Raw genomic sequence first — 12,671 nt, 5'->3', positions numbered from 1 at the left:
ACGAAGAGTAGCCCCCGCTCGCCGCAACTAGAGAAGGCCAGTGTGCAGCAACGAAGACCCAACGCAGCCAAAAATAAATAAATGTTTACTTTAAAAAAAAAAAAAAAAGAGTGTGCTACTAGTATAGGAACAAATAGGTCAGTAGTATACAACAAAGAATCCAGAAATATAGAAACATGTTAGCATAAGAAATTAGTATGAAAAAGTTAGGTTATTTTATAAATAGATTATTTTGTAAATAGTCTTAGGAAAACTGCCTCATCAAATGGAGAAAAAATTAAATCTTTACTTCATACCTTACTACAAAATAAACTTCAGATTAAATGAAAAACATAAATGTAAAGATAAAACTATAAAAATAAGAGAAGAAAATATAAAATAACTTTATAATCTCAGATTGGAGAAGGATTTTAAAAATAAGATTCCAAAAGCATAAGTCATAAATAAAAAAGTGATAGGTCTGACGACATTAAAATTAAATATTTCTGTTCCACAAAGGGCAATACAAATTCTGTTAAAAGATATCTGCAAATCTGACAAAGCAATAGCAAGACAGTGACAGAAAACCCAATTTTTTTAAATGCTCAAAGAATAGGAATAGGAAATATACAGAGGAAAATTTAAATGTCTAAAAAGTACATGGACTAATGATCAACTGCATTTGTATTAGAGAAATGCAAAGTAAATTAACCATAAGCATATACTTTACCCCCATCTGACTGGCAAATATTAGAACACTGGATAATAAGTGCTAGCAAGTATAGGGCAGAAAACAAGAACCCTCATGCAATGCAAATGGGAATGTGAACCTTGAGCAGCCATGTTAGAGGCAAGGAGGCAGAACGTATCCCATACATACATAGGCAATCCCATAGCTCGCTAGGTACAGAATCCAGAGAAAGTTTAAAAGTATACAAAACATTAGGTTCATTGCAGCAGTTTATTTTTTTTCATGGTAGCAAAGATTTGAAGGCAGCCTAGATGTTCACCAATGAGGAGTAAGTAAAATGTGGAATACACATATATTGGAATACCACTATGAAGAAATAAGAAAGAATTATCTCGAGCTACATGATTAGGTCTAAATGATATAATATTTAGCACGAAAAAAGTAAGAAAGATACAAGATTTATAGCACAATACCAGTTATACAAATTAAACAAACACAAAATAACACTATATGCAGTTTATATTGACATACACATTACTTCTGAGAAGTAAGGGATTAGATATCATGTGGGGAACAAAGGGAGAATAATATTAGAGGCACTATACTTAGTACGCCAAAGCTGAGGAGTGTGATCAACTGAATTGCGTACATATGCACCTCCATCTTTCCTCTCAAAATTGAAAAGATAATTTCAGTTTAAGAAGTGAACAAGGGGAACAATATAAATACTATCAGATGAATGTGGTAAATTCTACCTCTAACTGACTTACTAGCTTAGATGTGTCTTCATCCTTCAGTTTCCTCACTGTAAAGTGAAAACCTAGTTTATAAGCTAGTTAAGAAACAGCCAGCCATTATAAACTGCTTTGTAAATATCTCTGAACAAATAAATGTTTAGTCCTTTCTCCCCCAAATGAAACAAAGGGCTATGAATGAACGATTCCTGAGTTAACTTCAAGAAATAAAGAAGAAAACATTAAGGGAAAACTGCTGAGTGAGTAGATTTGCAATTAGAATCAAAGGGAGCAAAGGAATAAATTTTAATAAAACATTTTTTGGATAAAAGTATGAGATATGAATGGGTGAAACAAAATACTCCAAATGAAAGAAAGTGACATAAAGAAAAAAATGTCAAATCCACAAAAGTTAAAAGTAGGCATAATATTATACCCATCTATATCATACTACCATGATTAATAGAAACAAAAAAGCCAAAGTGAATAAAGTAGAAGAGCAAGCAAATATCTAACTGTATATTTATATTTCTATATTATATATTCATGTATTTCTATAATTACATACATTTTTAAGTATTACATATATACTTAAAAGCAAAAAAAGATTACACAGATGACAGAACTCTAAACAGAAAGAGCAGATTTCTATCTAAAGTTGTAATCTTACTTTTCTCACTTCAGGTGAATATATCCACTTAACTCAAATAATCCAACCAACCCCTCAAATTGAATATATGCAAAATACTTTCATCTCGGCCCACACAAAACTGCTCCATATTCTTCCTCCATCAACTGTATCATAACAGTTCAAATCTCCCAGGCTCAAAACCCAAGTACAGTATGCTTCTTTCTTCTCCCTTGACTCCTACATGTTCAACTAGCTGTCAAATCCTTACTATTTCATCTCCGAGATCTTTAATTGCTCCCTATCCTCTTCTATTTCTAATATTTCCTTTCCCAACTAGCTTTTCTGTTCCTAGTCCCTCCAATCCTCACAGCTCACAAAATGTCTTATATTAGAATGAGGTTTCATGCTGAAATAAAATTTGAATCATGTCACATTTTTGTCCAAAAATCTTTCAGTGGTCCAAATTCCTTTCATGTGAAATTCAAGATCCACCACAATTTCCCCTTAACCTGTCTTTCTGACGCTATGTCACACCATTCCTTTTCATGCCTCCTAATAGATAAATTTCTTCCTTGGTCTAAGTATATTCCCAGTGCTCTACTATAGGCATCACTGTACACCCAAGCCCCAGACTAATTTTCAGTGCTCAATACTAGAGCTTCTGCTTCCAGGTACTTCTCAGTTTACGGGAGAAAAATACCCTCCAATAAAAACAAATGACAAAATAAACCAAGAATACAAGAACACAAAGGTAACAAGAACACAAAGAACCACAGCCTTTGGCTTTTAAATGTGAAGAAAGCAAAGCTGATGAAGGAAGTAGCAGATTTTGTTTGGTTAACCTTCTCTATGCTTGAGGATGTTCACATGCCAGAAGGAAACATGCTTTTAAGTTCAAATTTAAAAATAAATAACTATGAAAGAAAATATCTAATGGATGAATATTTTTAATTTGTTCAATATCTTAGAATTCTAAATAGAATGTTTTGGGGACAAATGTGCAGAGTTTATCTTGAAACACTTGATAAAAACCAAGGAATCCAAACTATTTAATGCAATGGTCAATTATTTAAGAGAGAAGGAACAATCAACAGCTTAATTCTGATATACCGCATGCAGGCTTCAAAGACCATAAATATGATAAGTGACTTAATTCTCACATCAAATTCCCTGGAAATGAATGGCAGATAATGTCAGGGACATAATCCTATAAACACAGTTTGGTTTACTTACCTTCTGGTTTCCTACTCTGTCACTTTCTTGCCTACTCACACTGACCCACAGTTTTACAAAATGATTAAACCAGTGATAATTCATTCATCCAAGTTTTAATTGGCTACAAATTGAATATTTTGCAATTCTAAAATTACATAAATTCCATCAGATATTCAAACAACCAGCTTGCTGGCCAACATAACATCACACCCTTTAAAAAGGATATTAAAAGCCAATGACGATTAGTGATAAATATATTAATATGAATACTATCTTCTGTTCAAGTACTGGGCATTTATTACCACAGATCTAATCCAAAACTCCTCTAATGTCAAATATTAGTAATATTACTATAAAAATGGGTAGATGCTAACAAATACAAAAGTAACAATAATAGTAAATAATCTAAATATTTATTCCTTTGAGTTAGACTAACATATACTTGTATGACAGTTCTGGATATATAATAGATATAAGTTATTATATGTCAGTATATTTTTTAAAATTAGATAATTGTTTGAAAAAAAAAAAAGGCTCCCTACTTTCTACCACAAATTATACCTGGCAGCTAGGTAAATCTTCCCCAAAAAGGTGGTGCTGAAGAAGGCTGGTGATTCTGAGGAAAGGTAAGCAGAAGTCCTGTAAGTATTTTTCCGTGGATTCAGGAGACCAAGCAACAGGGCTAATCTAAAGTTAAAAAAGAAAATCAGAACAATTCGTTCTATAATAGACATAACAAACAGTAATATTCATAATGGCAAGAAAATCTAAATTTTTAAATAACCACTACATCTGGTCATAGAGAACATACCGTTGCACACTCCTGCGTTCCTTCTTCATGGTATAACTTTCCTTTAGATAGTTCCCTTATCACAAAGCTCAATAACACTTCATAAGACTTCTCTGCATCACATGTATTCTGGAAAAAATTAAAAATTAATTCCATTAGTCACTGAAAATTACAAAACCATTTACATTGGAAAGAATACCTTTTAATGAGTAGAGTATAATCATGATTACATTACTTTCCAAGCATGTAAACTTCACTTGCTCAAAATCTGTGTACAACAGTACACCTCTGGATTCACAATGAATTTGGATAGGTGATTAAAGCTATTCCAATACTTCTTTAAAACACAGCATATAAGTTACATAATATATGTGTAAATGAACATATCTATATCCTATCTTTTGTCCCAGTAATTCTCACTCCTGGAAATTCTTCCTAAGGAAATAATCTAAAGAGAAAAGAAGAACTTTATGCCCATGACATTCACTGAAGCATTATAATAGTGAAAAATTAGAAATGACCAACAGAAGTGAAGCAGTTATTGGACTTCTCCGGTTAAGAGTCCACCTGCCAATGCAGGGGACATGGGTTCAAGCCCTGGTCTGGGAAGATCCCACATGCCATGGAGCAACTAAGCCCGTGCACCACAACTACTGAGCCTGCGCTCTAGAGCCCACAAGCCACAACTACTGAAGCCCACGAGCCTAGAGGCCGTGCTCCGCAACAAGAGAAGCCACTGTGATGAGAAGCCCGCTCACTGCAACAAAGAGTAGCCCCCGCTCACCGCAACTAGAGAGAGCCCACGCACAGCAACGAAGACCCAATGCAGCCAAAAATAAATAAATAAATAAATAAATAGATTTATTTTTTTTAAAAAGGTGAAGCAGTTACCTAAATTATGCAATATCAGAATATTTTATAGGCAGTAAATATGACAAATGTGAGCTACAGAAAAAAATGTTTATAGAGTGGTGTGCAAAAAACAGAAGTATATATACACTCGTTACAGTGATAAAATCATACATGCATGAAATATAACATGGACCCCCAATTTTTTTCTTTTACAGTTTTACTCAAATTCCTTGAATAGAATTTGTTAAAACAACTTAATGTAAAAATAAATAGGACCATATGTTTATTACAGAATTACAGATAACATTAAATAACAATCTACAAATTAATTAAGCTTAATGACTATACTTTTTATAAGAAAGAAAAAAATGGCTATTTATAAATTTAAATTTATTTCAGTAAGGTTTTTGCACATAAAGAAATGCACTTTTTATATTCACTGAGATATTAAAAGTTGTTGCAAATTAGTATAAACAATCTTAACGTAATAACTTTGTTGTGATGTTTATTCATTAACTATATTTTTAATTTTTAAATTTTTTAATACTTTATTTATTTATTTAGTTAGTTAGTTAGTTAGTTAGTTAGTTATGGCTGCATTGGGTCCTCGTTGCCGCGCGCAGGCTTTCTCTAGTTGCGGCGAGTGGGGGCTACTCTTCGTTGCGGTGCGCGGGCTTCTCATCACGGTGGCTTCTCTTGTTGCGGAGCACGGGCTCTAGGTGTGCGGGCTTCAGTAGTTGTGGCTCGCGGGCTCAGTAGTTGTGGCTTGCGGGCTCTAGAGCACAGGCTCAGTAGTTGTGGCGCACGGGCTTAGTTGCTCCGCGGCATGTGGGATCTTCCCAGACCAGGGCTCAAACCCATGTCCCCTGCACTGGCAGGAGGATTCTTAACCACTGCATCACCAGGGAAGTCCCTAACTATATTTTTTAAATAGTAAAATATAAGCACTGAGTAAACACTATGGGATATAAGTTTATCCTGAATTTTTAAGGCACTAATAGTCAGGACCACAGAATTTGTTGTTTGATGATACTTTCTTTCTCACATGTTATTGTGCTCTCTTCAACTAGACTGTAAATTCCAAAATGTCAGGAACTATGCTTTATATTTTCTAAGTCTCCCTTTGCATAACAAAACTCTGAGCAATAATACCTGGTGGTTAATTGATGGAATTTATTTTGGTAATGGAGTTTTTGACCTTGGAACTTGCCTGGATGTCTCTTTTAATAATCAATTCTTTGCATTATCTTTAAATTACTCCTCTGCTTTCTGCCATATCATGCAGCCATGTAGTGTTATCATGTCCTGATAAACTATAAAAAGTCCCTGACTCAGCAACTGCTATCCTTATATCATGTGACCCACCCCACCCCTGCCTAATTAATCAACAGGATGATCACTTGCCAAATATGATGACTTGCAGGTTACATATAATTTACAAGAATCAATATCCCACTGAATATCAAAACAGCAACATGTTATGTTTTTAGAATTGATTTAATCAGAGTAGTTCTTGAATAGGCAATTCAAAAGAAAATATTACCACAATTTTGCTGCTTATTAATCAATGTGACATATTTAAAGTTGTGAAAATATACAAGACAGCCTAAAAGCCTAATTCAACATACTCTTTTGAGCATAAGATTTATAGAGCATAACAACAGAAAAGTATTTCAAGTATAATACTTTCCAAATTATGGGGGAAATATCCTCCAATAAGAAACAAATGATACTCAGATCACCCAAGCAAGTTATTGAGCAATAATTATTTTTTAAATTATTGTATCAGATACATTTTAAGTATTTTTTTTTACTTAAAGGAGGTACTATATCAGATCAGAAAGTCAAATATAATGTAGTAGTCACTGTTTTGTATTGAGAACTCTTCCCACTAGAAGAGTATTAGATAAGAAAATAATTTTATTTCATACATAAGAAGTCTTAGGAAACCATATTTTTTTTATAGCTACTTTATTTATTTATTTATTCATTTTTTTGGCTGTGTTGGGTCCCCGGTTCGTGCGAGGGCTTTCTCCAGTTACGGCAAGTGGGGGCCACTCTTCATCGCGGTGCAGGGACCGCTCTTCATCGCGGTGCGCGGGCCTTTCACTATCGCAGCCCCTCCCGTTGCGGGGCACAGGCTCCAGACGCGCAGGCTCTGCAGTTGTGGCCCACGGGCCCAGCTGCTCCGTGGCATGTGGGATCTTCCCAGACCAGGGCTCGAACCCGTGTCCCCTGCATTAGCAGGCAGATTCTCAACCACTGCGCCACCAGGGAAGCCCGGAAACCATATTTTATATAAGCAATATTTAAATAAAGCAAAGAGTAGGCTCCTTGGTAAAGCTAAGAAGATAAGCTTTAAGAAGTAAAGCTTTTCTTTTTTTTTTTTAAATAAAGAAAGCTTAAGAAGAGGATTTCTGAGACCATGGATGAACGATCCATGATCATGATCAGAAGAATCCTGTGGGAGAAGTGGCAGAAGTATGTGAGTTAAATAAAGAAAAGAATTAAGAGTTGAGAGATGCAACAGACGCTGTGTTGGGTAGATGCTTTGTCTAAATTATAGTGCTTCTAGGGACTTCTCTGGTGGCGCAGTGGTTAAGAATCCACCTGCCAATGCAGGGGACACGGGTTCGAGCCCTGGTCCGGGAAGGTCCCACATGCTGCGGAGCTGCTAAGCCCATGTGCCACAACTACTGAGCCTGCGCTCTAGAGCCCACAAGCCATTACTACTGAGCCCATGTGCCACAACTACTGAAGCCCGCGCGCCACAACTACTGAAGCCCGCGCACCTAGAGCCCGTGCTCCGCAGCAAGAGAAGCCACCGCAATGAGAAGCCCACGCACTGCAATGAAGAGCAGTCCCCACTCACCGCAACTAGAGAAAGCCCGCGTGCAGCAACGAAGACCCAACACAGCCAAAAATAAATAAATAAATAAATAAATTTATTTTAAAAAAGAAAACATTATAGTGCTTCTTAAACTTTTTGGGGTGACAGGCCCTTTGAGTATATGCTGGATGCTATGGTCCTACTCCCCAAAACAAAACAAAGGGAAAGGACCCCAGATTAAGAAATCCTGGTATAAAAACTCTTAACAGAAATTCCACTAACCGAAAGATCACAGTTTATACTAACTATAATGATGATTTTTCCAAACAACTAAACCTCATTATCAAATTAACTCTAAAATCCCTTTGAAAAATACACAGTACCTATGTATTTTATTTTACCAGATTAGATCTGTTTTCATTGGAATTATCATACCTGAGGATAAGGAATTATAAGGATGAAATGAATAAGACTCAATGAAGAAAGAAAAAAAGAAAGGGAGTGAGAGGAGGGAAGAACTAAAGGAAGGAAGGAAGAACTAAAGGAAGAAGGAAATTTTTTAAAGGAGGAATGAATGATACAGAATAATTACAGAAATCACAGTGATATTTCACTGTACATAAATATTATTTTTGCTATTATTTATAATCCTATATACCTAAATGTTTAGATTTATGGTAGAAAAAGCTAATAATGTGGCAAACCAACCTACAGAATATCATAATTTTTTGTTTTCATTCACTGAAGCAATTTATATGGCTATAAATTTCTAATTTATGTTCTGATAAGAATCTGCCTTATATTAAATGTTTTATTACGTATTTTAAAAAATAGCTAACAATGATCAAATTGAGAAAGAAAATTGACAGAAGTTACCTAAATTACTTCATGTTCCTTCCATCATAGATTTACAATTGTCTAATTTTCTGTCAGTAGGTCTCATTTTAGTGAACAATCAGATGAATAAATTTAGACCCAAACTATATCAGAAAATGTTTTAAATGTGTACTTTTTCATGGTTAGACAACTTACTAAAGAAACATTTAAACAATGACACAGCAGAGAAACCTGTTATACCTGATTTGAATACAAACAATCCCAATATCAGATTAGAGTGCACTCAGAGAGACTGAAAGAATATTTAGAAAAAAGAAAGATAATTGCAGAAGGCAAAATTATCCAAAAAACAACTAGAAACAAGGAGGAAAAAATCACTGAAGGAAAAGACAGAAACTCATTTTGTTATTTCCAATAACAGAATTTTAGAAATAGAGGGGCCCTTATAAATCATATGTTCTTAATTTCTCATTTACCTATGACAAGGCTGAGGTTCAGAGAGTTTTTATGTCTTGAACAAAAAAGTAATATCTTTATTTAGTGGCAGGAGCTTGGCCTAGTACTCAGGTTCAATGGCCAACAACCAGTATCCCTAAATTAAGATATAACAAACTTCATAATGATACTACATTAAATTTCTGTACACATAATCATGATTTGGGACTAAACTAGTGATAAAAGTGAAGGTTATATTGAATACATTTCATGTATCAATATCTACAATTGGTTTTCTCTCCTTTAATACAAGTAGATGTGATTTTAACAGAAACTTTTCAATGAGGTTTAAAACTTCTTTAAGAGTCTATAAACCAAAGAAAAGGTTCAATTTACACTATACTTATTATTTTTTCCTACCAACTTCCCCAAATAAACAGGGAAGTAATCTTCTTATTTCACCTATCTCTACGCCAAACTACTCACTCAGTTCTTTGGTTCCATAGTATCCCAACTGTTTTCAAGCCACTGAAAATACTTACATTTAACTAAACTTGCACAATTTTTCTAAATTGTTCATATAATTTTAACTGAAAGAGAATGCCTTTAAATTTACTAAGAATTTATATATCTATAGATTTTTAAACATGGGAAAAAAGTAGTTTTTAAAGAGGTATAACTAAGAAAAGGCCAGGATTTTTACATCTAGAAGTGGTGAGTCAAAAGCGATCTTTGGATTGTGATTGGGGATGAGGCAAGGAGAAGAAAAGATGACAGATAAGTAAAACAGGCAAGTCTACATACATTTTATTACTTGCTAACTGTGTTGATACAATTTTTATAACTTCTCTAAGTTTAAGGCTTGCAGCAAAAACAAAACTGTCCAGATACAAAGGGGAAAAGGCCAACTTTTAGAGACACAGAAGACCTCATTGTGCAAGGAAAACATTTTCAACGTTTATAGCCTGAAGGTGCTCCATTTCCAATTAAAATACTGTTAATAACTCATTTTGTGGACTTCCCTGGTGGTGCAGTGGCTACGAATCCGCCTGCCAATGCAGGGGACACAGGTTCGAGCCCTGGTCCAGGAATATCCCATATGCCTCGGAGCAACTAAGCCCGTGAGCCATAACTACTGAGCCTGTGCTCTAGAGCCTGAGATCCACAACTACTGAGCCCGCGTGCCACAACTACTGAAGCCTGTGCACCTAGAGCCTGTGTTCCACAACAAGAGAAGCCATTGCAGTGAGAAGCCCACACACCACAACAAAGAGTAGCCCCCGCTCGCTGCAACGAAGACCCAACGCGGCCAAAAATAAATAAATCTATTTTTAAAATTATTAAAAATAACTCCTTTTGCCTTTCAAACATCTAATCTCATTCATTCATATCACCAACTTAAATAAATTCACCTAACTACTAAATAACAAATTCAGACAAGACACTAACCTTTTTGAGAGCTCCCGTGTGTTTCCAGGCTGACCTATCTTCCTCACTGCATTTAACTGAAAGTGCCACAAGACCTTGCGTGTACAATAGGGTAAAAAGCACCTTCACAATGCAGGTGAAATGGTCTACAAGAGAAAGAGAAGATCATTATTTCTTTGGAATCTAGACATTTTGTACTCAAGATAATTTCACAAATACATGACTTTCCTTGCATGTGTAACTGGTTTTTGTTCAATATTTAAGTAATAAAATAACAATGTGATATTATATTTGCTACCCAACAGATCTGAAATTATGAAATCAAATCTCCTTTATTCATCTACACAATATGCCAATAAGAGGCTTTTAGCAGAATGAGAAGTGTGCTCTGTTTCAACCTCAGAATAACTGTGTACCCTTGACAAATCCCCTTACTGGGCATCATGTGCTTAATAACAATGTCTGGGAGTCTGAGTGTTTAAAACCAACACTTTATCTGCTTCTAATTTGATATATATCTTATAAAAATTAATACAATACAATATAGAACTTCTAAAGTAAAAAAAAAAAATCCCAATATTTTAAGTACTCTAATTGAATTTTAAAACTCAATGAAAATTGTAACAGTGCAAAAACAGTAGTAACAATATGTAAAATGCCTTGCACATATTAGGTACTTAATAAATGGTAGCTTAGTCATCATAATTTATGTTTATATACAGCTAATAACTTAGAAAATTTCTTCAAATGTCTCCTTTCAATTCTCATAACAGTCTCAGTTGGACAATTGAGCTTCAAAAGATGTGCCTGTGACAACAAAGCTAATAAGCACCCACATCTGAACTTGAATCCATACAGATCATTCAGTTATCCCTTCTATTATATTATGCTACTCCCCTAGTAAATAGTTACCACCACTTAATCAGTTGCTAAATTCAGAAACTTGTAGACATCCTTGATACTTTCCTGTCTCTTTCTCCCCACATTAAAACAATCACCAAATCCTGTCAATTCTTTTTAAATATCGTTCAAGTCAGTTCCAACACCCCAGACCATGCTTCCATCGTTTCTTGCCTAGACCGATAAATTCCAGCCTAAATAGTTGTGTTGGGGGTTCCCAAGACCACTTCCGGATTTGATGATTCACTAGGAAGACTCACAAACTCAGCATATAGTCCTATGATTTATTACAGCAAAAAAAAATATATATATATATAAAGTAAAATAGCAAAAGGAAAAGGCATATTGGGTTAAGTCCAGAGGAAACTTTCAAGAGTCCTCTCCCTGCAGAGTCACACAGGATGTGCTTAATTCCCCCAGCAATGTGTTGTGACAGTACATGTGAAATATATACCAGGGAAGCTCATTAAGAAACTCTGCCCAAGATTTTTACTGGGAGCAGGTCACATAGGTACCCACTGCCTAGCACATACCAAAGTTCTAGATTCCCAGGAAGAAAGCAGGTATGTTCAGCATAAACCACATTGTTTGTACAGTTTAGGCACAGAGAGCCATTCTTATCAGTGGGATGGTGGAAACTCTCCCAAAATCGAAGTTCCCAGATACCAGTCAAGGGCCAACCTTGGAAGCAGGCCTTTCAAAGGATAGCACTCAGGCCTTCTTTATTAACTCTTTTCTGTACAGTGGTTTATCAGCATTACCTGCCCCCTGCAATCTTTTTTGTCTGTTTATTACAGCAAGACTGATCTTTTGAAAAGAAGTATTTAGCATCCTTCTACTGGGTCTCTGTTCAAGTGGAATTACTCCCTCCTTGTAACCTGGTTAACTCTTTAATTAGTCAGATGACACCTTAAAAATCATGCCCTAAGGAAAATCTTGCCTAATTTTAAATTTGTGTGTGTTTCTGTGTGTGTGTGTGTATGTGTGTGGTGTGCCTGTGCACACATGCATACACATGCACATGCTTTCTCTTATCAATGTTTATGGGTTGGGGTGGGAACTTGATATAAGCTGAGCCAGTCAGAGTACCTATCTGGGATTTCTCTAACTGGAGGCAAAGGTGTAAAGATGTGAGTCTGGAAATATCAGAGGTCATGCTCCTAGTCTATGGCAGAGACTGTCTAAGGCAAGGCTGAATGAAGCAGATCCACAGAGAGAGGGATAGACCCAAGATGGCAAGAACCCTGCCAGCATCTGAAGCCATGGTTCTGGTCATCCCTAAGACTACCAATTCCTACAGTTTGGTTATGTGAGTCCATCAGTGCTCTTTCTTTGTGCTTATAAGCTAG

At 35.5% G+C, this 12,671-nt stretch overlaps 1 protein-coding gene across 6 annotated transcripts in view; it reads right to left on the bottom strand.

Moving 5' to 3' along the window:
* Positions 1-12,671, bottom strand: part of UBR3 (ubiquitin protein ligase E3 component n-recognin 3) — a 246,998-nt gene that overhangs the window by 25,803 nt on the left and 208,524 nt on the right. For all 6 annotated transcript variants that reach the window (XM_057551190.1, XM_028166733.2, XM_007183256.2 and 3 more), the window contains 3 exons: positions 10,444-10,568; positions 4,062-4,169; positions 3,812-3,937 (listed from right to left, as the gene is read on the bottom strand). In XM_057551190.1, coding sequence (XP_057407173.1) covers positions 3,812-3,937; positions 4,062-4,169; positions 10,444-10,568 — 359 coding nt within the window. The remainder of the gene's footprint in view (positions 1-3,811; positions 3,938-4,061; positions 4,170-10,443; positions 10,569-12,671) is intronic.

This window comes from Balaenoptera acutorostrata, chromosome 8, assembly GCF_949987535.1.
Source record: "Balaenoptera acutorostrata chromosome 8, mBalAcu1.1, whole genome shotgun sequence".
Taxonomy (NCBI): Eukaryota; Metazoa; Chordata; class Mammalia; order Artiodactyla; family Balaenopteridae; genus Balaenoptera; species Balaenoptera acutorostrata.
The sequence above is the reverse complement of the archived record's forward strand: the minus strand, read 5'-3'. Positions and strand labels throughout refer to the sequence as shown.